General features: G+C 50.8%; 1 protein-coding gene across 6 annotated transcripts in view; it reads left to right on the forward strand.

Annotated features, from left to right (window-relative positions):
* The window catches only part of sash1a (SAM and SH3 domain containing 1a), a 90,618-nt gene extending 65,846 nt beyond the window's left edge, over window positions 1-24,772 (forward strand). For 3 of the 6 annotated variants that reach the window (XM_057016006.1, XM_057016011.1, XM_057016008.1), the window contains exons 3-20: window positions 3,434-3,484; window positions 3,605-3,654; window positions 7,070-7,110; window positions 7,199-7,288; window positions 7,407-7,519; window positions 8,484-8,582; window positions 11,680-11,815; window positions 11,925-12,901; window positions 14,372-14,446; window positions 14,557-14,700; window positions 15,551-15,683; window positions 16,125-16,294; window positions 16,378-16,587; window positions 17,387-17,537; window positions 17,621-17,743; window positions 19,683-20,698; window positions 22,349-22,480; window positions 22,577-24,772. In XM_057016006.1, the coding sequence (XP_056871986.1) occupies window positions 3,434-3,484; window positions 3,605-3,654; window positions 7,070-7,110; window positions 7,199-7,288; window positions 7,407-7,519; window positions 8,484-8,582; window positions 11,680-11,815; window positions 11,925-12,901; window positions 14,372-14,446; window positions 14,557-14,700; window positions 15,551-15,683; window positions 16,125-16,294; window positions 16,378-16,587; window positions 17,387-17,537; window positions 17,621-17,743; window positions 19,683-20,698; window positions 22,349-22,480; window positions 22,577-22,840 (3,975 nt within the window). In that variant the 3' untranslated portion in view covers window positions 22,841-24,772. The remainder of the gene's footprint in view (window positions 1-3,433; window positions 3,485-3,604; window positions 3,655-7,069; window positions 7,111-7,198; window positions 7,289-7,406; window positions 7,520-8,483; window positions 8,583-11,679; window positions 11,816-11,924; window positions 12,902-14,371; window positions 14,447-14,556; window positions 14,701-15,550; window positions 15,684-16,124; window positions 16,295-16,377; window positions 16,588-17,386; window positions 17,538-17,620; window positions 17,744-19,682; window positions 20,699-22,348; window positions 22,481-22,576) is intronic. The other 3 variants (XM_057016010.1, XM_057016012.1, XM_057016007.1) reach the window with 2 other exon arrangements.
* Window positions 24,773-26,001: the final 1,229 nt, after the last annotated feature.

Below are 26,001 nucleotides of genomic sequence, written 5' to 3' on the forward strand. Positions count from 1 at the left end.
TCGAGGGGCCTCTGAGTTCAAGTGGTGGCTCTCAGAGCTGATGAGAGAAGCTCTCAGCGATGCTATCATGCTCTCCTTCCTGTTGGGCCTTTGCTGGCTTTTTTCTGCTACTCTGTGTTGGTTTTAATCACTAGCATGGACAATAGGGTTAAGAAAACATCCTCCTATGGGAATGTGGCCTTTAGATTAGGGCTAGGGTTCCCTGCATTCCTATAGACAACATGCATTTGGGGGAGTTTCAGAAGGCTAAATGGGTGCGAGTGAAAATTATAGCTTTGTTTTCCTTTCATTGCCTTGAAAATCTCATTAAATCAGAACAAAATTCACATTCATCATTTAGGGGTCATGGTTTCACCAACTTTTAAAAAAAAAAATTCTCTATGTACTCTAAGCTCACACCACAGCTAATTCTATTTAATCTGACATTATACAGAGAGATCTAAACTCCCTCAACGCTAAATTCTTCTTTCTTCATCCTCAAATCCACAGTGAGACATCGCAACAGTGTGGTTGGTGCATCTGTGAGACTAAAAGGAAAATTCTGGGTAAACAAGGAAGACTTAGACTGTAAATATTTGTTGCTTTGGCTCAAATGTAGCCGGTTGGTCTCACGATTGGGGCAAAAATGCCCCAGCTGCCACCAGGCTGCCCCAGCAGCCACAGGAATGCCCCAGATGGCTGTTCTGGCCTCCGATGGCTGTTCTGGCCTCCGATGGCTGTTCTGGCCCGACAGCCTGACAGTCGGGGTGAAGCTCCAGTACAGTCGTGTTTGGTGTTGCTGCGAGGTGGCTAACAATGTGGCTAATGTGCCCACGCCTCCTCAGAACAGGGTCGGCTGAGGTAAACTACAGAAGCAGCAGAATTAAACTCTTAAACAACCTCTGCTTTATTCCTCGCGCTCTAAAATGGCAGCAACGTTCCTCCAGGGTGGGAAAACCTCTTTCCGAAGTCCAACAGTCCGTCACAAATGCATTTTTATAGCAGTTAAACTGCGCTCGGCAACAGCGGTGACTTCAAACAGACGTGCACGTTCTTGCACTGAGCCGTGCTGGTTCTTGCACTCGTACCAGATTTTCCAGTCGGTTCCTGTTCCTCCCCATTGGGGTGTGCAACCATGCTAGCTGATGCTGGCTAAACTGAACCACTGTAGGTAGACGCTTTGCTCACTTCACTGGAGCTTTTCATGCTTCCGTGTGTGTGTGTGTGTGTGTGTGTGTTTGCGCAGTAGTAGGCCGGAGTCGCCTTAGATCTGGTTTTCCCGTCTGCCGACATCGTGATCCTCATTAGCCGGATGCTTCTCTGATGCCTCCCCCGCGCTAATTCCCTTCGATTCTGTCACGCTTAAGGAATCAGAGTCTTGTGTGTACTCGCAGTGAGTCTTGCACAACAAACCCTGTGGGTATGCGCGCATAGATACCGATTCGGGGTAATTGGGGCAGTATCTCAAGCTGGTAGGTTCAAGTAGAGGGTAGCATGTCCCCCGGGGAGCGTCGTGTAAGGGTCTCACACACTCCGTGTGTAGACGCCCCCTCAAACGCGTCGATTTTGGATTCTCTTTCATGATCTGACAACTTCCGCGCTGAGCGCAGATTTGCTTCGGAGTCAGTTTCCGTCTCCTCTGCGACGGATTCGTTGAGCAGAGCTAGCAGGAGGTGCCCCCCCCCCCCCCCCCCCCCACCACCACCACCACCACCACCACCTCCAGGGTAGAGACGGAGGACTCGGCCCGAGCTTCCAGGGATGCTTTCAGGGCAGCGGGAGGAGGGACAGAGAGCTGCTTTGTCTCCGTCTCCGGCTCCGTCTGTGGATGTGGACAGGACCCGCTGCCCCTCCGTTTGGGGGGGGGGGGCTGTGTTCAGACGTGGTGGTCCGTGTCTGGCGTCCGTCCGTGCCTTCTGCTCGTGTCCAGCAGGTCTCCATTGTCCCCCGCAGCTCACAGACAGTGAAGTATTCATGGCGTGAGCACGCGAGGACACACCTTGTTCCCTCTTTTTGTGGCTTTCTCCGAACGCTCCCTCGTTATTCTGCCGGGCACAGCTGTGCTTGCATAAGGTTCTTTTTGTGTCTCATCAGGTTTTTCTTGAAATGAAAAGGGCATCACGTCAGTGCCTGGTAACAGGGCCAAACCCCAGCCAGGGTTCTCTAAGGTCGGGCTGCTGCATTCCCTGGATGGACCGGCGGCCTCTCACCTATTCTGACGTGACCTTGATTCATTTTCCAGTGAAACATGGAATCCCCCGTCTCTGTGGGCTTGATTATTGAAACAGGTTCATGATTTAAGAGGACAAACGATGAAGTTGGACTGTAAAAGGACACTGGCGGAGCGTCATGGCCAGTTACTGAGCCATAAGTGTGGGATTCAGGCTCATTTTCAGGCTTTTAGTCACTAAAGTTCTGCCCCTCGGTGACGCCTGAGCTCTTTATGTCCGTTCTTCTGACCACGCGACGCAGCCTGACTCAGGGTGGAAGGACGAGGGCTGTGGCCGGGTGACGATCCTTCCTGTAAAAGGCCGACAAAGAAGACAAAAGGTCAAAGGACGCGTCACCTTGGATTTGGGATCAGGAAGCGCGATGGCCAATGGGAAGGAAGTGTTGAAGCTCCAGCTTCCTGTGACTGCACGGTCAGCCGTCTGGATGAGGAGGGAATGATGCACTTTGACTGAAGAGCTCATTTCCTGATTCTGGGAAGATCCAGAGTTGCTCGTTCGTTCTGGTGGCAGCAGGAACTAAAGCTGCCGGATGGTGGGAAAGTCTCTGACCTGCAGATGGATTCAAACCCAAACGCACGAGAATAAAGCCCCAGTTCCTGAGATGTGCGTCAGCGGGGCGGAGCCATCAAACCGTGATCCTGTTCAGCAGGTAGCGCCGCGGCGTGCTAATCTAGCTGGCACACGTACCTCACCTTCATGTCATAATTCCTATTAGTCTGCTTCATCTGGAAATTCTGTAACGACAAAGAGAGAATGAAAACAGGAAGTTCTCTAGTTTTCTGTTTCAGTGAGGCCTCAGCTGTGCAATCAGCACTTCCTCTGCGGCCCGTTGGCACCCTCGACATTCAGGTCCAGTTTCAGTCATTACTGAAGGCTAAACTGAGGTAGTGAAACACTTTAACAGCTCACGTTGCTGCTTGTTGCAGCTCCACAGCTTCTGCTTCCCCAAACTTTAGCGTGCTAGCGGTTTTCTGATAAATGTTGCCTTTATGGGACTCCCAGGGCAATAAAGGCCGTCAGCTGCTGAACGGGTGTGCATAGTTCAGGCAATGGAAACTAGTCCTGATGTGTGGAGTCGTCTGAGGGCGTTTGTTTCCAGTCGGGACTCGTCTGTTGTCACCTGAGCTTTTGGTTTAGTGTACACAGAGCTCGTCATGCTGCAGCGCCCGGGGGCCCTTTTTATGTCCCGTCCTTACCCTGTTTCCTCTGCATTCTTTCCTCAGGACAAACAGGACCTGAGCAACACGTCGCTGCAGCTCCGTACCGAGATCCAGGTAGGGTGTGTGTGTGTGTGGTGTGTGTGTGTGTGTGAGTGAGTGAGAGAGAGAGAGAGAGAGAAATAGGGCTTCACACCAGCAACAACATTCACCTGATGCCTGTTTTTCTGTCCCCAGGAGTCGTTGGGCTTCAGCAGCGAGGTCTCCACGCCAGAAACGGACAGAAAGTAGGCCCCAGCACGCACACACACACACACACACACACACACACACACACACACACACACACACACACGCACACACACACACACAGACGCACTTTTGGCCTCTCTTGGTGTGCGACTCTAAAACACTCCGCTCTGTTGCACTTCAAAGCGCCGTGTTGCTCCTCCCCCACCTGGTCTGAATCACTCCGAACACGCCTGCAAACCAAACCACAAATCAAATCTGCGCACGTGAAGACGCACACACCAACAATCCAGGTCAGCTCCACAGGTGGCGCGCATGTGTGCGTGCGCTGTTGACCCAGAAGCAGATCCAGCTGATCTCAGCTCAGCTTCTCCGAGGGGTCTGATTGGACCTCAGATCCGTTCGGTCCTTGGCTTCCCTCTCTGTCCTCGCCGCCGCTGAAGGAAGCCACTGATTGGCTGCTCGGTCCTGCAGCCGTCCTCGGCTTCCTTCCTGCTTTTGTGTCCAGCGGCGGCGAGCGCGAAGGCCGATGACGGCAGAGCGGACGGAGCAGGATGGGACGGCGCAGGGGTGTGGTTCCCTTCCCCCGGTTCCCCTCATTGTGTGCGTGAAATTCACCATGAGGTCACCAAATTCGAGCGAAGCCAACCGCCAACAGGCCTCGAACGCCTCGCCAAGAAAAATGACTGTAGGTCCAGTCGCTGCGCGCACGTGTTCGGCTTCAGGGATTGATGCGCAACCGGAGGTCAAAGGTCAAAACGATATTCCGGAGATGGGTGGGGTCAAAGCTCTGCTGCCACGGTTGCAGGAAGGTTCCCGGACTCTGATGGGGACCTTCATCTTGATCCTTTTATATTTTTTCCTCGCTCGATTTCTAATCTTCGCCGACTTCGTGACCTCCGCCGGAGCTGCTGCGTTCAAGCGACGGCCGAGGAAACGCATTCCACAGCCGGGATCCCTTCTCCCATGACTGTATATGTTGAACAGGCAAATACTGGGGGGTGATTGGAACCAGATGCCAGATTTCACATGACGTCTCCATGCCTGTGAGTCCCAGTCCGAGCCCCCCCCCCCCCCCGCCCCCCCCCCCGGCCTTCTTTATCTTTCCTGTTTACATTCTGTTCCTGGTAAAGATAGAAGACTTTCCCTCTCTTCACAAACATCTGGGGTGTGAACAATGTTCCTGAGACGGTTAAACCCAAAACACAGGTCCTCCTGCGTGCATCATTATCTCCGTGTTTTGCCTTCGTCTCCTGATAGCTGTGCTCTTCCTCGGGCTCGGCGGCCACACCGGCACTCGCTGCCCAATTAAGACGGCTTCAGCCGGACCCCTTTGCACCGCTTGACAGCTCCCATCCTTTTAGCTGCTTCTTTGGCTCGTTAGCGCAGCCGCGCTGCCTGTACTGCCACCTCCCGATGGAGCTAGCATAGCGCACCGCTCTCCGGAGGTTAGCTTCAGGAAGCGGAGACTCCTCACAGTCAACCTCCTCTTACCCTCCTGTCATTTTTTCCCCCAAAGTTCTCAAATCCATTACTGGTGTCAAAGGTAGATAAGGATCTAATTAATTTCTGTCTGAAGTTTTGATCCCCGGGGGCAGAAATTCCTCCGCCTAAAGCCTCAGAAACCTTCCTGGCTGTAATCCGTCCTTCAGTGCCGGCCCCTCGCCGCTCTGCTCTCTATTCCTGTGCCTATTGTCCGTTATCCCGCCGCTGTGAACGGGCTTTCAGGTGTAGCGATTCATCATGGGCCGAGGCGGCGTGATGGACGAGCCCCCGCCGTTGATTTTTTTCAGGAATTTGCGCTCGTTCACGTGCGCAGACACGGATAGCCCCGTCATCACCTCCACGCGGGACAATGGCGCCCAGAGGAGATTAGCAAGACTCTCCCACCCGTCTGTGCGTGGAGGGCACAGCTAGCTTAATGGAGTGCTTGCCAGAGGTGATGACGGAGAACCGGAGGTCTCCAACCAGGAAGTTCCTGTTTTGAAAGGTGATTGATCGGCGCCGTTTCGGAGAGGGGGCGGAGCTTAATGGATTGGGGACAGCACACGTTCTCGGAAGCGGCTCTGATTGGGAGTGAAGGGTTTGCTACTGAAGCAACAGCCAATGAAGCCCACCTGATCTCTTCCGGCTCACCTGTGGCCGCGGACCTGATGTGGGTCTCGGACATCAACACACGAGTTAAAGACGGAGTTAAATGTCTTCACCCGCCAGAGAGAAAATTGAAAAAGAAGGGCATGGGTGGAGATTTACGGTTAAACCAATTAAGTTGTCTCGCCGCACAATGCCCGGACTGACGCCCTTTCAGAGATACTCAAGCTCCGTGAAAGCGTTTGGATGTGCAAGTGTACGTACGCGGTGCACGGGAGTTTAATTTATAGAGCGTGGACGGGGAGGAGGGGGCACGGCGGCAGAAAAGCATCTATTGAGTTAGTTCTATTAGCATTAGCCCTAACCTATCTGGAGGGGGGGTGGGGGGGTGAACACCGGGGCAGGCCATACAGGCCTCCATTCAATTACCATCTCATTATGTTGCCATGGCAGCCAGGCTTTAAGTGGCGTAAAGATTTCCCACTGCAGCCAGAGAGGGCTTATGTGCCAACACACACATAAACACACATGCTGGGAGAGGGACGCGACCTGTTCGTCTTGTTTTGATGCTGTCACGCTCTCTCACATCCCTTCTGCACGGTTCAGCGGGCCCATCCTCACGTGCACCTCACGTGCACCGGTGCCAGCGTGTGAAACCGTGCAGGAAAGTGGCAGTAAACGCCCCCCCCCCCCCCCCCCCCCCAAGGCTCTCATCTTGAAAATTGACTGTTCTCTTGTTCACCTATCTCCTTTAACCCACATCTGAGGACTCTTCTCCACCCCCAGAGGCTTTAGCTCCTTTGACCCGGGAACTTTCCCACCGCTGTGGTTTTCCACCTGCTGTACAATGAGCGAGGGTCACGGGCAGGAAAACCCATGGCTTGGAAGTTTGAAGTCCTGTTTATGGCTGATCCCAGACATGTCAGAACTTGCTTATTTTCCATCTCGGCCTCTCGTAGCCCCTCTATCCTCCTCCTCCTCTCACTTTTCCTTCAGTCTTCCTCGTGACTGTCCTGTGGAGGGAAGTGGAAACACAAACAGGCTGAGTCTGCCCTGTGGTTTCTCCTCCCACACCCCCCCCCCACTCCCATTCCCCTCTTCTTTGGCTCCCTCCCCATGTTCTCATAGCAACTGTCTTTTTCTTCATCTCTATTTCTTCCATGATCTCTTCCCCAACTTTTTCCCCCACAAGGATGTTTTTCACACAACAAACTCCTCGTTCGCTGTTGCCTAAGTGTCAACACTGACCCCATGTGGCCAATAAGCAGAATTGCATTATTTTATATCATAAAACTGTCAGAACTTGTTTTTTGGGGGTTTTTGTTTTTTTTACCTCATATTGATCTGCTCCTTCTTCACCAGAATGCCTCTGCACAAATCCAGTTCTGAGGATGGATCTAATGGTGAGAGTTTCTTCATTGTTCACATTCGTTGCTTTCTAGTGTTCAGACTGGAGAGAGTAAGAGAACATTTCATGGATTTGCCCTGCAGGTAAATGGGACAACAAGAAGAAGAACAAATCTTTCTGGCAGAATTTCCGAAAGTCCCAGCACAAACCAGTTGGACGTCAGACTTCCAAAGGTGCGTGTGTGTGTGCGCGTGTGTGTGTGTGTGTGTGTGTGTGTGTGGGTGGCCCAAGCTTTCATGACGGTGTGTTTTCCAACATCGGCCTGCTTACTGCCCCCCCTGCACACTCTAGGAGATGATATCGGCTACGTCGCCAGCGAGATCACCATGAGTGATGAAGAGCGAATCCAGCTGATGATGATGGTCAAAGAGAAGATGATCACCATCGAGGAAGCTCTAGCTCGGGTAGGACGCCCCCGCGGACTCGCCTGTCGCTCTCCTCGCCCCTCCCCCGCCCTCAGCCGCTCCCTCCGGCCCCGGGATCCTCTGACCTCCCCTGGTTTAGCCTCCCCCCAGCTGCCAGCCATAAGTCTTAAGTTTACTAAAACGACTCACTCTGACTAACACGTACAAGGCCTGCCATTTTAACCCATCATCGTCCTACACACACACACACACACACACCACACACACACACACACACACAAACAGAAAACACACACACTCCAGGTTCAGGATAAGGGGTGCAGGGTTTTAGGATGTGAACTAATGGGGTGTGTGTGGGTGTGCTGCTGGTGTTCTGGTGTTGTCATATCTCAGCGGTCCCATCTGTTGGGCTGGGGGGGGCACTGTGGTGCATTGTGGGTCTTCTGTCTCAGACATGGCGGATGATGACGTTGATCTCCAGTCTGCTTGTTTTGTTCTTTCTCATCTTCCTCTTCCATTTCCAGTTCTCTGCTTTTCTCTCCACGAGGCAGATGTTGACACACACACACACACACACACACACACTCCTGTTTAGCCAATAGCTGGCTCTCGATCACCATCTCACTCCAGTCAACGATCGGCCTCTGCTGTCTTGCTTGTGTGCCTGCACCGACTCCAGCCGTGTCAGCGTAGACGCGTCCCCGTGGCCCCAGAGATGTAGTGGGATTATTTCTAATCTGCCTTTCTGTTATTTAGGGGCTAAATCTGGTATTTCTGCTCAGAAAGGCAGATGTGAACCGAAAGTCGCACTGACGCCTAAAAGCGAGCGTTAAATCCATTAAAAGGATTCAACTTCTTCACCACTACATCGCTGGTCTTGGCGTCTGCACACGTGCACTGTGAATGCGCACCATGCACTGCAGCAGTTGCGGCACTCCGGGTGAGAGTGGGTGGCCCCCCCGTCCTGTTCCTCTGCCTTTCTAAACTCTTCTTCTCCACGTAGCTGAAGGAGTATGAGCTCAGCAGACAGTCCTGCAGTACTGACACTGCAGAGTGGACTGAGGGATCTCCGCCCAATCTAAACCAGTCCTCAAACTGCAACGTAAGTACACCCCCCACCCCAAAACCCCTCACCCCCTCCTTCCTTCCTTCCTTCCTTCCCTCTGCCTATCTCCTAACACCTCGACCACTCTCACCTTAATGTTTGATTTCTCCAGAGTTGCATATGAAGACGAGCGTTTTCCTTCGTGTTTCCGTTTTTCTTTTTCGTTTCTAAGACGGTTGAAAGCAACAAATCCGCTCTTTATTTCCACCTTTCGTGCACCACGAGCCACATGGGGTCAATTGTAAGTCCTCCATCACCCTCCATAAAGTTCAAACTGCGTTGCCAGAGAGAGGAACCCAGCAGATGAAAGCGCTGAGAGCGTCCACAGTGTCAGCTGGAGACGTCTCTCCACAGATGACAGACTCCAAGTGCGTTGAGGATTCTCTTGTTGTGGAGCCGGAGCTCAAACAGCCGCGTTCTGTTTTAGATTAATTCTGACTCTGACGACAGTCGCTCGGTTCTCTGCCGCCTCGCGCGCACGCCGGCGTCTTCCCTTCAAAAGTTTGGAAATGTAGGTCATGGGGACGCGCGGCGGTCGCAGCAGCTTTTCATTAGGTCTCTACTGTATGGCTTCATATGGGAGTAGCACTCAATCTCTGCCTGACCCACTTTTTAAAGGATTTTCTTTACAGGAATTGAGTTTGTCTAAACACAAAGATTCCCAGTGCCCTGGAAATAACTCCCTGCACATTGACATCGCTGCTATTTTGAAACAGTTTCCAGACTAAACAATAATATTTCTTCTGTTATTTATCAGTCACGTCCATTTGATGGCCACCTTATCACAGTAAAGAGAGCTTTGACTTTCATACTTTTAGGTGGAATCTCAATTTCTGGTTGGCCTTGTTGGCACGTAGAGCCGTCGGTCCTCAACATCAGTAATATTCAGTGATTATTGTCTATCAAATAGCCTAATTAGTAGAGTGTGTGTGTGTTCTCGCACATGATACATCGTGAGGACCAGGAGCAGATGTTGGCAAAGTGAGGACATTTTTGACTCGGGTCCTCCCAACTGTTTGAAAGTTAGGTTATGGTTTTAATGTTGGAAATAGGTTAAGGATGGGTTTAGATCATTAGTAGTGATGGTTATTGTCAGGGCTGGACAATCTGCTATGACAATGAGAGTCCTCACAAAGATAGAAGTCCAAGCGTGTGCATGATTTGCTCACCTCATTAGTCTGTCAGCTCCGGCAGACGATCGCTCGCTTTGTGAGGAGGATCGATTGATCGGGGAGGATTGCAGGCGACGCCTGAAGGCGCTCTTATCAAACGAACCGCACGACTTTGCTCGGGAGGCTGCGAACAAACGTCGAAGCTGGAGAGAGGCAGCAGACGAGGGGAACATAGAGAAGATCCAGTCTTGGCACTAACCCCGAGGACATTATGGAGAGGAAGGGGGGGTTCTGTATCTCAGCTCGTCCTGAGTTCCAAAAATGTCTTCTGCTGAGGCCTCGGCTGGTGTCACACACTGGGCCCCCCTCACATCCAGGGGACGCAGTTAGATCATTCCAAAGTCCAGATTGTTAAAACTTGCATGCAGCTGTATTCTATATACAGACGTGTAAATATACAGTACACGCTTGTCACGGAACAGCTCGCAGTGTCCCGTCTTCTCTAACAGCATCCTCCCCAGGCCATCAGAGGCCACATTCCAGCACCAGCCATTAATGATGTGGGGGCCAAGACTGGGCCAGAGGGGCTCAAATACTGGGATTGTTCTCCGTGCACAACACGCCTTTTCTCTGTGGCGCGACGCTTTCGAGCGGCCCCTCATTTTTTAGAGCTGATTTCACTAACGGGCTGCCAGTATGCAAACGGGGGCCCAGATATTATTTTGGATCGCGCCTCCGTGAGAAAGTGTGCGACACGGTGTGGACTTTTGAGACCGATTATTCCAGATTCATGCAGAAACCACGCGACCCCGCCGGTTCCAATAAGGTGGTAAGTTTTCATTGCCTGTTATTGCGGTGCTGGCTAGACTTGCAGATGTTTTCATTTGTCAGGACAATGGCAGCTTTGGCTGAACACCCCTTGTTTTTGGCTCCTCTTCTTTGTGCGTATCCTCCACGTATCTGCGCCGCGTTGCTCAGGGTCAGGACATGCATCACTGTCGGCCCTCCTTCCCACTTTTTCTTCACGCTTTATCTGTAATCGTTAAGTCAGATGTGGCCGGTTCCAGTCAGCTTTTGTGGTCTCATCTTGTTTAAGTGGTTCTGCTACCTCAGCCCTCTCTGACACGGATTCCTTATTACACTACTATTCAATTTGATACACTCGGAACATTTGCCAGAGCAAATGGAAAGTGGAGGTCACCCCCGTCGCCAGGATCGTGTGGTTTCAGTCGGGGGATTGTCAAGGGGATTGGGCCGGGGGACACTCGAGTTATTCGTTTTCTCCAGTTGTTCGGTGCCATCACGGATCTGCGGACAGCGTAGAACATGTAAAAATCCAACCAAGCCACAGCTGTTAACATGGACCCTGATGCATGGCGGCGACCCCTGAGCCAGGAGTGCGGTCGCAACATAATGACGGCAAAAAGCCGAGTTTTCCTCGTTAGCTCAGAAGTGGAGGAAAAGGCAGTGGTTTTGCCAGAGGCTGAGAGCCGGGCCGAGCAGGACCGTTGGGTTTCATTCTCTGTGTGTGAGCATTTTTGTGCATGCATGTGTGTCATCTTCCACTGGGGGAAGTGGCCACCGAAGCCCTGTTGCCTTGGAGACCAGCAGCAAATAGAAACAAGCGGAACCAGTGGACCTCAGCTAGACGCTCCCTGCCAGACCAGAACTGGGTTTGTTGGGGTTGTTGAGCCCTGACAGGAGATTCTTCCACGTGTTTGGACGCTAACGTGACCTCTGCCGGATCAAACTGACTCAGATGCAGTTTATTTTACAAATAACAAGCATTCATTTGGATCATTCATTTCATTTCATTTGTGTTCCTCCAACCCCTAATTTCTCACTACACTAACTTTTACTCCATCATAAACAATATTTCAGTTTTAAAAGTATTTTTTTAAATGTATTTCCTTGTTTTGTGTATTGTGTAGTGAAATGCCTGCGTCTCTCACGTTCTCCCGTCTTTCCTTTCCTTCTTCCAGTCACGTGAACAGTCAGATGACGAACAGTCTGAAGACTCCGTGAAGTTCAAGCGGCTCCACAAGCTGGTCAATTCTACACGCCGGGTCAAGAAGAAGCTCATCAAGGTGGAAGAAGGCAAAAAGCACGGGTCCGAAGGTTTGTACCCCGCCGCCTTGGTTAAAACACGGTTGCAACAACTGTCAGTCATGGAGGGATTTCCAAACCAAGAGGGGTCCTCTTATTATCTACTTGTGTTCCTTTTTAGACTTCCTGAATGTGGAGACCCTGCCCACCTGTGAGGACAGCACAGCCCTATATACAGGGGTTATAAAGAAGCCCCCTCTGGCCCAGGATGCCTCTTTGCCCTCCCTCACCCAGGATCAACTCTCTCTGGATGGAGACACTGACAGCCTGACCAACTCCCCTTCCTCCAGCAGCCTGGACACCTGGTCTGGGCACAAACTGGTCAAAACCTTCAGCAAGTCTTCCAGCACCCACGGACTGATTCGCCCCCCAAGGAGAACCCCAGTGGGATCCGGGGTCCTTGGAAGCTCCATTTCTGGCGTGGGAGGCAGTGGCTCCTCGTTCTCGGAGCTGGACGGCTGTGGAGCGGACGAGGAAGGGAAGCTGTCGCGCTCCACAACTGATGGCGAGATGCGGAGGGCCCTGAGCTCCATCTCACACGGGGTAAGTAACAAGGAAGCTCTGTATGCCTATTACGGCCTCACCAAACCCCGTCCCAAGCCCCACGCCCAGTCCCGTCTCCTCATATCCCTGGATGACGGCCCCCAAGGCAGCCCCAAACACCAACTTGCCAGCCGGCATCACGGCAGCTGGACACACAGGAAGCCCGACCCCAACTACGCTTACTCCACTAAGCACCTACTGTATCAACGCTCGCGCAACGCCAAGACCCCGCTCTCCCCTCTGTCCGCCACCCCATCCTCCCCCGCGCGCTGCGATGTTGCCAAAACCAAAGGTTTTGGCAGCGTGGGGGGCGGCTGGGTGTTCCCCTCTCGCAGGCTGCGCGGTCGAACAGCAGTCAGCGAGCTGAACATCACCTATGTGGTAGAGCGGAGCCTGTACGGTCACCTCAACTGGGCGCAGCTGGTCCGCCCGGTCACCCTCAGCCGCGCTGAGCGCCGCTGTCTGTTGGAGGAAGATCGCGAGGCGGACAGGAAGTGGGCGGCCAGCGTGGACCGTTGCACCAAGCGAGTGCTGTTGCGCATCCAGCAGAAGTCTGTGAGTTTAGACCTCGGGGTTCCGGTCAGCCGCCTCGTGTGGACGGGACTCGGTGCTTCAAAGTTACAGAATAGCTCAGAGGTCAAAGGTCGACAGGCGGCAGCTCCACACGCACCGGAGACACACACACACACACACGCGTGTTCCTGTTACTCCGCAGAAAGGCTCCTCCTCCTTAATCCAGCTGTTCACTCGTGCTGGAAAAGCCCGACAGCTTCTCTTTTGTGGTGATACAGAAGGTCGCCCTCTGTGACCTTTAAATGGACGCCTCTGGCTTCAAACCTTTCTTTTAAATCAGATGAGGACGGAAGGATTTTAGATCATTGAGTGGACCTCTGTGCTAGCGCAGCTTTCACAAATGCCTTTTGCAAATGTCACGACCCCAAAAGATGCACAAACCCGCCGACCCTCGCTCCAGACTGCTCAGCACTTCCTTTTCAGATGTGTTCAGGGGCCTCACGTAGCTGAATCCAGCAGGTATACAGAAAAGTTAGCCTCCGTAGAATCAAATACCGTCGCTGCATCAGGTATAATAGCATTCAAGCGTGAGTGAAGAGAGCAACAGAGCACATGTGGGTGGTGGTGGAGCTATTCTGCAGCTTTGAGGGCACCTGAGTCCTATCGTGTTCTAGTGAAGTCACCGGAGGTCGTCCTCATCCAAAAACTGATTCCACTTTTTCTGTTGTAGCTTCTTTTATTTGTCTTCATTTTTTTTGGCCTGTGCCTTGATACTTGCAGTGGTTTATGTATATCTTTAATTTGCTGTATTTATCTTTGAGAAATCTATTTTTGTTCCCTGGTGCATGTCCATTCCACCAGACATCGCCGTGACCTTCAGAATTCATCTTTGGACATCTTTTTCTTTCTACAAACCTTAGCTGGGAAGTTGTTATGTGGACTGCAGCTGTGGACATCTAAATAAAAAAAACCTGCCTTGTGGTTAAGAGGAACTTCCCAATGGATTTGTGGGGTTCTGACCCAGAAAAGATAAAAAGCAAAAGCTCAAAATGAAGAATAAATGCGTTTAAAGCTCCAGTTGAGCATTTTGGGTGCACGTCTGTCTCCATGTTTGTGTGTGACCCAGAACCGGCCCAATAAATACCCCCCCCCCCATGTCAGAGTGTGTCCACCCTCTCCTTGTTTTCCACCAAAGTGGGGACCAGATCATGTCATCACCCCGTCCCCTCAGCACAAATGTCGAGGGCCCTCGTGTGTGTTGAACACAGAGCTGGATGTAAAGCTCAGCTCGTGTGAGCCTTACATCACATCTGTTGGCTGTCCACAGTCCCATGAGACATCATGTCCCCGCTCACACACAAGTCCATCTCCATGAGTCAAAGTGGTTCTAGTGCCGTGCCAAGCATGAATCATTGTGAGTCGTCCCTCGCTGGGTGTGGGTGAGACCTTTTTTTCACTTCAACAACACTGATTTGTGAATGCCCTTTGCCCCCCCCCCCCACCCACACACAGAGAACCTGCAGCTTCGGAGGCTTCGATCTGACCAACCGCTCCCTCCATGTGGTCAACAGCTGTTCCGAAGCCAACGTGAGTGTTGACAGGTCGCGCAATTTGAAGAGGTTCCAGAGGTCCCGGCCGGGACTCTCCTGTCCCACGACTCACATCTGTTTCTCTTCTCTCTGGCCTTCTCATGACAGGCTAGAGAACAAGAGCCCATTTACAGAGAGGTGGTCAAATCCCCAACTACGTCCCGGATCTCCCTGGGCAAGAAGGTCAAGTCGGTCAAAGAGACCATGAGGAAGCGCATGTCGAAGAAGTACAGCAACTCCTTCTCCGAACAGGTTTGACAGAAATCTCGATGCATAACAAACAAATAAATAAATAAATCAAAGTCTGGATGCTAATTCGTCCGTAGCTGGAGTCCATCTGCGTTCAGGCTTCGCTCCAACGGATCCTTGTGCTAATACTTTCAAGTGTTGCAGCAAAGGAAGAAAAGCCTCCATGTTCTGCAAACATTTAGAGGATGTTTTTCACAATAAGCTGCAGATTCTGTCCACAGGCTGCAAGTGGGCGGCAATATTTGTGTTAGTAACAGAATAAACACAGAGAGCTGAAACACACACACACACACAGATTTGGATCTCTCTGCTCACCCTGGGTCCAGTGTGAAGTGTGTGATGCAAGTCTCCCCGAGGCTAACTCTTAGGAAACGGAGACTTGGATTCTCAGAGCACATAATGGGCGTCTCATCTGCGGTGGCCTAATTTTTCTGGGCTTCTTCGGCCTTTCCCACTGCCCACTGCAGCAGCACGACACTGCCCTGCAGAATGTCTCATTATTGTCAACATCTGTCTGCCAGGGTACTCTCAACACTATGACCCACTTCTCCTGGCTCGAGTCTCCTCAGCTTAGGAACAGCAAAGTTATAGGAGGGAAGAAAAACGAGGGCTCGAGCTGTGGTCATTTTATAGCCCACACTGCCATCTAGTGGAGGACAGAAACGTGAGAACTGTAAAGTTAGATTCTCTTTGAAGAGCCTTTTGGGAGCTTGTTGAGATCTAAACATGCTTTTGTGAGCCACTCCACTAGATTGCAGCATAAATACACAGACTAGATTTACATCTGAATGATTCAATCATTTTTCCATGATTTATGACTTAAACTATTTCTCCACTTCTCTCTTTGATTTAGTCCAGTCCTGATGGAGCCCCTGGTTCCCCTCAGTCCCCCCAACCTGACATGGACTCTCTGGAGAAGCCAAAGCTGAAGGCCGGAGGCTCCGTGGAAAGTCTGCGTAGTTCCCTTAGTGGACAGAGTTCAATGAGTAAGAACATTTTTTTTCCCCAAAAAGTGGCGCATCGTCTTTCTGGCGCTGATGTTTTGTAGATGGAACAACTTCTTTTCGAGTGTTCGCATGCAGTTTGCATCATTGCTCACTCTCTGTTTTGGCATTAGCATTAGCATTTTATGATAAGTGCTCGTCGTTGCTTCAATGGCTGTCCTGTGGAGCTTTGGTGTTGTGGAGCGTGCACAGGCAGCCAAACAGGCGGTAATGATTAGGTGTGAAGTCTTTCCACTGCGGTTCCTGTGAGACGAGTGGTTTCAGCAGCTTTCATCAGATCTAGACGGCTCTGCAGCACTTCTCTCAGAGAGTGAAGTGTTTAGGACCCTTTTATATCCACCAGACACTTTAAATGTTGTAAATTGTTGGATAACTGATGGCTGCTGTTTGATGCTTCTATATATCCTGTTCCTGTGTGTCCAGGCGGTCAGACGGTGAGCACCACTGACTCATCAGCCAGTAACAGAGAGAGTGTGAAGTCCGAGGACGGTGACGATGAAGAGCCACCTTACAGAGGACCCTTCTGTGGCCGCGCGCGGGTCCACACAGACTTCACCCCCAGTCCCTACGACACGGACTCCCTCAAGCTGAAGGTCAGTTCCCGGGAATGAAAATGTCGTACAAGACGGTTTTAAACCCTCCTTTTTGACCGCGGTGCCATTTTTCCTTCCCCCAGCGCGGCGACGTGATCGACATCATCAGTAAACCGCCGATGGGAACGTGGATGGGCCTGCTGAACAACAAAGTGGGCACTTTTAAGTTCATCTATGTGGATGTGCTAAGCGAGGAGGAGGAGAAGCCAAAGAGGCCCGTGAGGAGGAGGAGGAAGGGCCGACCGCCCAAACCCACGTCGGTGGAGGAGCTGCTGGAGCGAATCAACCTCAAGGTGGCTTCTAATCGGGAATTACCGGACAAATCCGCCCATCTCACACCCAGAACCAAAGCAGACGAAACATAAATAAAGGGGGGGGTTAGCATAGCTCAATCCTCAGCGCGCAGACGAGCGGAGATAAATATAATCCAGGCAATTACAGGCTGGTTCAAGGCTGTGTGATCTGGCACCTAAACATTAACACCCACACTCTCGCAACCACGCCTCGCCAAGTAAAGCATGCCTTTCTTCAGAGCCCACACGGAGCCGCGAGCCTCCAATCATCTCCTCCCACTCAGGAGGCCTCGCGGCCCAATATGGAGAACAGGGAAGAGGCTCCGTCGCCTGTGTCCACCCTCTGTCAGGCTCCTTAAGCATGCGACACATTAAAGATCCTCACAGAAGCTGTTGCTGTGGATGTTACAGGCATTAGACCGTGTCACATTGGGCAGTGAGCAAGTTAGACTAAACACAAAGATGGTGTTTTAGTTTCCAGGTTAAAGCCAGCATTAGCTTCTCTAGAGCATATAAGTGTTTGGATTTGTACATTTCTGCTCCTTTGTTTAGTCCAGCATCATCCAGCCGAAAGAACACTGACCCGAGGTTCTGCTCTCTGAGCTCCAGGAACACATGAGCTCACTGGAGACACATGAGCGGCTAGCCAGCGCAGCTAAATTAGCCTCAAGTGGTTCAGCTGTGCTTTAAAATAAACTTTAAAAAGTCGTATGACGCTAATGTACCCTGCAGCCGTCTTTATTTGTATTTGGTGTTTTTGTTCGGTTCGTGGCTCAAACGTACCGTTTCTGTCGCCCAGGAGCACATGCCTACGTTCTTGTTCAATGGCTACGAGGACCTGGACACGTTCAAGCTGCTGGAGGAGGAGGACCTGGATGAGCTGAACATCAGGGACCCCCAGCACAGAGCCGTGCTGCTCACCGCCGTGGAGCTGCTGCAGGAGTACGACAGTAAGTGGAAGCGCTCGCGCTCCAGTGTGGAGGAATGCAGGGGGCCTCGAAGCTAACGGAAGCATAACTGACGTGTCCTTCAGGCAGCAGTGACCCGGAGCGCCTGTCGGGCTCCCAGGAGAAGCTGCTGTCCGAGGGGCGGGGCCTAGTGGGAGACTCCCCGCGAGACTCCGGATGCTACGAGAGCAACGAGAACCTGGAGAACGGTAATGACAGCTCCGCACCGTTACCCACAACCCCTCGGGAATTTGCCTCGTGAAGTTCCGGCGTTGCTGTAGTCCACCCTCAGTCCCGCAGCAACCACCCCCACACCTCCACCTCCACCCCAACCTTTTCCCAACTTCCTCTTCTTCCTCTCATCGCTTGCATCTCCTCCCTCGCCTCGCTCCTCCGGACCAGCCAATCAAACGGTTCCCTTTGTGCCTCACGTCTTTACCCCTCCAGCATGGGCGGAACCTCTTCTCACCAGTACGCTCTGTTGCTCTCCTGTCCCTCCTCTCTCTTCACCATTCTTTCCATCTCGTAGGCAGTCTGTACCGTCCCGTTGTAGCCGAGAGGGAGCCAGAACCAAGACCGCTAAGCCTAGCCCCGCCCACAATGCAGTGCGCACAGAGCGGGGGAACCTCCCCAGTGCAGAGAACTGTTCCGATGAGGGCGAACTCGCTCCCCAGTCACGGACACAGATTCCCAGTCCTTCCAGCAGGGGAGGCGAGGAGGATAGGAGGATGTCTCCAGGACGAGCGCGGGCCCCGACTTTAGACCGCGTTTTATTTGCAGTGGTGATTCCAAAAGTGTTTGTCCGTGTTTGTCGGGTCACCGCTCAGGCTGCTGCCCTCGTAGATTTGAACTTGTCACTTTTCAGCGTTCATCCTGAACGTTTTGCACACTCGGAACTTAAACTTATGTGCCTAAAGAGATGCGGATAAAAGCGTTTTTCTTTGTAGTGCTAGATTGTAAGAGTGTTCCCAGGTCCTACTGGAGCTTTCTTTTCTAAACTGCTGCATTAGACTGTTCCCTCTTTCTTTCCTTCCCTCCCTCTTTCTCTGTAACAGCTCATTAACGTTGTCTTTGCTCTGTCGGGTCCAGGCAAATTGCTGGATTTCCTGTTTTAACGTGTGTGTGTGTGTGACTGTGTCATTCAGGTCCAGCAGTTCAAATGTGCAATCTGCCACAGTGGAGATTTAAGTCGTGGAATAAAAACCACTTCTTCCAAACATAAAAGGGGGGGGCGACTGCTGTCTGCTTTATTTTTGTTTTCATTTCTTTTCATTTCTCTTTCTCTCCATTTAACACTTCTGTAACTAGATCAAAGACTCATTTCTTGCAGCAGTTTCGGGGTTTCCACATTTATTGAAGTTTCCTTCCCTCTCAGAGCATCTTTGATTGTTACAACGTTGACACAAACCGTCTCCAACGTGCGCTGATCGTCTCGGAGAACCCTGAATCTGCTGCAAACCTCTTCCAGAGCATAAATGTCTGCCCTTGTTCTTCAATTAGCATCCATTTCCAGCGTTAAGTTGAAAAAAAAACTCAAAAAAATGCAATTTGCCATCGCTGAAAATCTGAGCGCCCCTTCTCGGGTCAGCAGAGGCCTCGTTCGAATAATTCTGATTAATATCACCAAAACTGCCGAGCAATAATGGGCCAGAGCGAGCCGCTCCACTTCCAACCATTTCTGGGAAACTGCTCTCACACACTCCCATCTATTGAGCTTCTTCCCGTCATCCAAGCATTTGAACTGTTTGGCGAGCCACGCTCCGTGGCGCCCGTCCATTTCATCCATCCATTCTGTCATGTAGGCCAGAGGACCCGCGGTAAGTCGCTTCAGCCTTGTTTCTCTTCTCCCCCTGATGTTTCTGCTCTTTAGATTTCTTTATTTGTCATGGTTGCTACGACTAATCCAGCCAACTTTGGTGAGAGAGAGAGAGAAAGCGAGCTTATCTTGCCCCACCGACACACGACCCCGCCCCTCATCATTAACTCCGGCCCCATTTTGGTTCATAGATAGGCTGTTGATTGGGAAATTGATTTTTAGATCCTTGTAAAGATGCTAAAATCTGCATTAATTGAACTATTTAAAGGCAGCTGAACTGTGCTTGAATGTCTACAAACAGCTAAGGGAGGAACAATGTTTTTATTTTGCAGGAAAAAGCAGGAAAACATCCCATTCCAGTCGCTCCCCCGCCGGCCACCAGTCTCCAGACTACCCCACCCTGCCCATGACCCGGTCAACTGAGGCTCTGCAGAGCAGCAAGAGCCAACGCACAAAGTTCTCCAAAAACTTCTTCATCAAACCCTCCCTGAAGGGCTTCAGCCTGCTGGGGCTGAGGAAAGCCCAAAGACGGCCCCCCATCCCAGCCAGCCGCAGCTGTGAGGACCTGGATGGGCCCCCACAGGCCACCGGACACTGGAAACGCTCCCACTCTCTGGGAGATCTGCACTGGGAGCACAGCGTGGAGCAGAGGGCCCTGGGCCTGGAGTTTAAACCTAGCAAAGAAACCAATTCTGGCCCAAGCAGCCCCACAAAGATCTGTAAGAATCAGGTTTCTTCAGCTCCCAATGGAATCCTAAGTCCGAAGGGGAGGGGGGGCAGACCACCCGTGCCCTCCCAGCTGCCTCTCCTCCCCACTTGTCGCACCCAGTCCTCCAAACCTCCAGAGCCTCTCTCCAGTCCCACTCCGAGTCCTCCAGAGTCTACTGGAAGTGGGGAGAGGGTCATCCGGACTCACCCGAAAAAGCCCCCGGTCCCCCCTCCAGTTCCAGCAAAGAAGTCCAAAGAACGACTCGCCAACGGCTTGAGGCACCCTCCTCTGTCTCTGCCTTCCTCGCCATCTCCCACCCCCTCTCCCACCCACTCCTTCAACCGTTCCCACCCCAGCAGCCCCGTCGTTCGCACCCCCAGCCCGAGTGCCCCCGCCCTGCCCGCCAAGAACCCAAGCAGCCCAGCGAGCCCCAGCGCCACCTCGTCCGCCTCTTCAATGGGCGAGGACTCGGGCTCACCTCCAGCCGCTCCCCCGCCCTGGCTCTCAGACCTGGGGGGCAAAGTGGCCATTTCAAGGAAGGTTTCCCACAGCAAGATGAGCCCAGACCTGCTCACCGTGGTGGAGCAGCGGCTGGAGGCCGAGGGCATCGACCTCACTGAGGAGCCGTACTCTGACAAGGTCAGTCATCCTTCATGGAAAAACACACGCGCTCACACACACACACACACACACACACACACACACACACACACACACACCCAGGACTATTTACAGGGGGAAGAAAACACATGATGCTGTGTTGATGCTGACCAGGCTTCCATGTGCAGGGGCGTGACAGAACTACAAAATAGTTGCCTGATGCAAAAAAAGAAATCTAAATTAGTTTTCAAAAGTCTACCAAAATGTGACAAAGTAGTAGTTTTTCACAGCACAAAAAAGCAGCACAAGTTAAATATATATAAAAAAGTTGTTTGTTATAAACGTAAAATGCTAAACTCTGCACAGTTTGAATAGGGAATGAGCGTAAGCGTGCATATGAAGTCATATTTAATGTGAAACTGTGGCTCCGCGACACCTCGGGCCTCCGCTCGTCTGGCGTCTGACTCCTTCACTTTATAACAAAAAGGCTCAAATGAACTCTCATAATCCAACGGCAGCTTGGATCCAAATTACTCATTTAAGTCTAAATATAGCATTCAATAAGAGTTTAAGGTTTGTGTTTTTTTCGGGATGGGGGTGCTAGCACGTTTGTGTCGGCGTACGTGTGTGTGTGTGTAATAAAAGCGGCTCTTCCAGGAGCTGCGGGGAGAGACGGCTCGCCTCGCCTCGCTCTGATGTGGTTCCGATTATTAGGTCTGAATATCACCGAAGGCAGACGGGCTCGTAAAACCCTCTGCCACTCATCAGAGCCCAGACGGGGCCCCTTTACCCCCCTAACCCCCCCCAGTCTGGCTAGAAAAAAGGAAAAACACAGGGATCATGAGATGAGGTGTGTTAGACCAGCTGCCGTTCCATCGGAATCCTTATTAAAGCGCTTTTATAAGATATTTGCTGTGAAGTGAGGAGGCTTCAGAAGTGTGATGGAACAGTTCAGCGCTGCTGAGACGGAGCCCAAAGGGAGTCAAATATTGACAAGAATGGAAACTAATATTGATTATTATGCTTTCATTAATAAGTAATCACCTGGTGTTAAGAGTCTTGTTTTTTTTACTCTGAAATGAGTCTTTTAATAACCTGAGCCGGGTTACTTTGATTATATATCAGGTTACGCACCGTTTGAGTGCTCAACAGTAATATATATAAACGTATATATATACGTATATATATACTATTGAGCACCAGAGATGATGAGATTATCTTGACTGATGAAGCTAAACGGCTTTGGCTAAACCCCCAAACAATGTTTTAACCTAAAGATCGAATGAATTTGGGTTGATGTATTCACAGTATGTGAAGTCGTTTGAGGCATTAACGTTCTGCTAAGGCTAAGCAGTGAAACCTGACACCCCCCCCCCCCAGATTTGATTAAACGATTGCACCGTCTGAAGCTGAGCAGCTACCTGAAGACTGTCTAGCTAAATGTAACCTAGCGAAGGCCTCCGAGAGCCTCTTAGGAGAGCTCAGCTCCAGTTTCCAGCCTCACATTCTCCAAAGTTGAATCCAGCCAAGCTAAACCAGGCCTGGAGCTGGACGGGGGCCCTCGTTCCAAGTGTCTCCACAAAGACAGAAAAGTCTTTGGACGGCCCTGGTAGCCATGTGTATCTTCCTGCGGGGCGTTTTCCTCCTGAGTGACACCGTGGCTGAACCCTCCTCTGGTGTCTTCTGCAGCACGGCCGCTGTGGGATCCCTCAGCCGCTGGTGCAGCGTTACTCCGAGGACCTGGACCAGCCGGTGAAGGACCTGGCCTCCAGCATGGACCAGCTCCGAGTCCGAGAGCTCCGCAAACAACACAGAATGGCTGTAAGGCGACGCGGCTGCTGTCGACAGTGCTGAAGGAACCACTTTGGTTCAGCATGTTCTCCGATTTAAGCCGCTTTTGTCTTTTTTGTGTCTCAGATCCCGTCTGGAGGTTTGACAGAGATGTGCAGGAGGCCTCAGCCCTCAGGTACCATCAGCAGCGTCTCTGATTGGCTCACCTCCATCGGCCTGCCCATGTACGCCTCGCCTCTGGCGGCGGCCGGCATCGACACGCTGAGTCGCGTCTCCTCGCTCACGGAGAGCGCCGCGCGGGAGGCCGGGGTGCGGGACCAAAGACACCTGCGGCGGCTGGTCGGCGAGGCCCGGACGGTCGGCGCGGAGCAAGCGGGGCACCCCTCCTAACGCGTGGACGGGGGGGGGGGGGGGGCGCCACAGATGAAAGCCGCTGAAGACGGAGTGGACGGCAGCACTTCAACAGTCCCGATCACGGACGCTTACGCCGCGGGCGAAGAGCCCAGACGAGATCTTAACTGCCTTTTCCAGAAGACGGAGACGAATTCTACCCCCAAAGTCTTAAAACAAAGACGCGGCTCTGCCGTGGAGGAAGCTTGCACACTCTTTCACAGGACGGATGTTGGGTTGTCTTTCCTCAGAGACGCTTTATTTCACACATGCTACCGTTGAAACTGCTGGAAAGGCAAAAGGCCTAAAGAAGCAGCCGTGAGCGCCTCGGTTCTCATCTAAGGCTTCGTTTCTTCTGTCGGCAGCAGATTTCCTTTAATATCTGGACTTTTAATCAGTAAATACAGATGTTTGGCTGTTACTATATCGCGTTTCTGTATCATAGCATATCATATCTGAGTTTTTAAAGGATTTATACTTTAAGATTTGTCTTTGCCTTTTGACTGTCGCAGCCGTTTCTGGAGGCTGCTGCTCTGTTATCGCTAGGATGAAAACAAGCTGACGGCGATTCTATATATTCCATATTTCTGTGTTGTTTTTCTTTTCACTGCTCCAACCTGAAAGCTCCAATTAATCACAACCGGCTCTCAAAGCAACAACCCATCCCTCGTGTGAACAAGCACAGGTTCAGTTGCCTTAATCTACCGAAAAAAGGCTGTTTTTGGTGTCAAAAAGGCTGTTTTTGGTGTCAAAAAGGCTGTTTTTGGTGTCAACCTTTTGAGCAAAAAAACAGATTTGGATACAAAATATGTCTGCGATGGTTCATCAACCACAACAGCTCCGTCACAACACACAGATCTGCCCAAAAACATCCCTGAATCACTCCAACAGCCAAGTTTTTTAAGATGTCAGTCTTGCCTCTTTCACAAATGCACTGTAGTTTATCAGGATTCTATTTTTAATACCAGTGTTTGCATTTTGGATTTGAACCCCACTGGTTCCTGATTCCTGGATGAGCCTCATGTGTGAATACAGCAGGAACACCAGGTGACAACATATATGAGCGGAGGAATACAAGTAGCCGAGGGTGAAAATTGCCCAGCTGGTCTCCTGTAAACAGGCCTGACGCCCATCGTTTCCTGCTGCGTCGCACGTGTGAACAGGCAGATGTGGAAGCCATCCAGCGCATGTGTGAACGCAGCTTTTCCAAGCAAATCAAGTCTCCTGTCCGATTTACACGCGGAACCGCAGACTTTATTTCACGGATTTCAGTCGAAACTTTAAGAATGATTTTCCCAAGTGGACATTTAAGGGAGAAAGTTAAAGCCTTTTTTTCCCCTCTTAAATCAAAGTGGTGCTCTGAGGAACCTGAGGGTGGAATTTAAGTAAATACTGACACTGTAAATGCACTTTAGAGGGCGACCTTTGCTGTTTTATAGGTGAAATTGGCTACATTTAATTGACGGGTCCATAAAGGACACATTTGTTGTCTAATTCCATGTGTTGTTTTGTGTTAGTATCGAGCTCCCAGTGCCAAGTTTATTGACCATTCACGGGTTAACATCCTTCAAAAAAAAATTCCTTCCTTGCGGAATTCACTTGTTGATTACATATATGAAATGCTTCGCAGGAGTTGCACATTCTATATATGTAATTGATATTTAAATAACTTATTTTTGCCTTGTTTTTTTTTCATATCGACTGTAACTAGCTGTATTATACGAAGAGCAATACGTTCCTACGTAAAGAATATCGCTCCAGCCAGTGAGGGACTACAGGATGGATGTAAAATACGTGTACAAATAACTTTATTTGCTTTTCATCTACATAATGATTGTCCATACAGATTTGCCTGTGTATTGAAACAACAAAGTCATGTCCATAGCTATTTACATCCTGAATATAATAAAAAAAATGGTTTTCTTGCCTCGTTTTACGACTTTTCCTGTGTTCAGAATCAAAGCGGCGGGTCACACGGCCACGGCGGCCGTCTGGCACCGTGTTGTGGCTAATTTGGACTGAATTAATATTTCAATGCAGATGTGCGGCAAAAAATACGAATACCACAAGATTTAATTAAACTCAGCCCTGTCTCCCCTTTTTATTATGAACGTTTCAGGGTTTAGTTCAGACTCGGGTCTTAACTTATTGATTTATGTCTGTTTTTAAAAAGGCAAGGGACAGCGTTTGGCCTGTGCACATTTTCCTGCCTGTCTTGTCCAAATTCCTCCAGCAGCCACGGTGCCAATCAAACTGACTGGAGGCCGAGGTGAACCAGAACAATAATCGGAATAAAAGCCCTCGGCTGTGTGTGAGCGGGTGAGGGAGAGAACAGCTGCAGGATATTTTCCCCTGGGCTATCGTTCACGCCCACGGTTCTGTCCACGGCTGCAAGTTCTGGTCCAACTGTGAATATTTCAAAGGGGACGAAGCGTCCTCGGACGTTGTCATCACAGCAAATTATGTTTTTCTTGTTTAGATTTAAAGAATCTGCACAGAGGAGGGAAGGAAGAGACGCCGCCAGCGTGCTGTCGGTTAAGAGCTCCAGTTGTAGCTTCAAAATGAAGGAAGCAGCAACATAAAATGACCTCTGAAGTCGGGATTCCGACGTTTAAAGGTGGCAACGCTGACCTGAGGAGTCGCCACGGTCATTTTGACCAGAGTTCAACCCAAATTTCCCAGTATTTGATCTTGTCTTTGCGCTCTTGTTCCAGTTTTGGATCCTGACCCGCTTTTTTTTTCTGGGGCTGAAGAATCGACTCTATTTCCTCCTGTTTTCATTTTTTAAACATGTGAAATCCCCAAACGTCTTAATTTTGAGCGACCACAATCCTCTCTAATCGGGTTTCGGACAGCCAAGATCGTCGTTTCCAGTCAATGTAAAATGCTGACATTAGCTTCCCGATTCTGAGCAACATTTTAATTAGCGCTGACATCAGAGCGACTTCAGCTGACCTCTGATGAGCGTGATGGGAAGCAGGAGGCTCCAATTACGCAGCTTAAATCAGATTAATCAGTCACATGATGCCAAATATTTCTGTTTTCTCCTCTCTTCCGAACTCCAGACAGTTGCAAAAGTTTGGTTTAAAACCTGTGTTTGGTAGCTCGCTTCGGAATAAACTTTAAACACAGCATTTAATTGACTTTACTGGCTTATTTCC

Source organism: Takifugu flavidus, chromosome 19, assembly GCF_003711565.1.
Source record: "Takifugu flavidus isolate HTHZ2018 chromosome 19, ASM371156v2, whole genome shotgun sequence".
NCBI classification, from domain to species: Eukaryota; Metazoa; Chordata; class Actinopteri; order Tetraodontiformes; family Tetraodontidae; genus Takifugu; species Takifugu flavidus.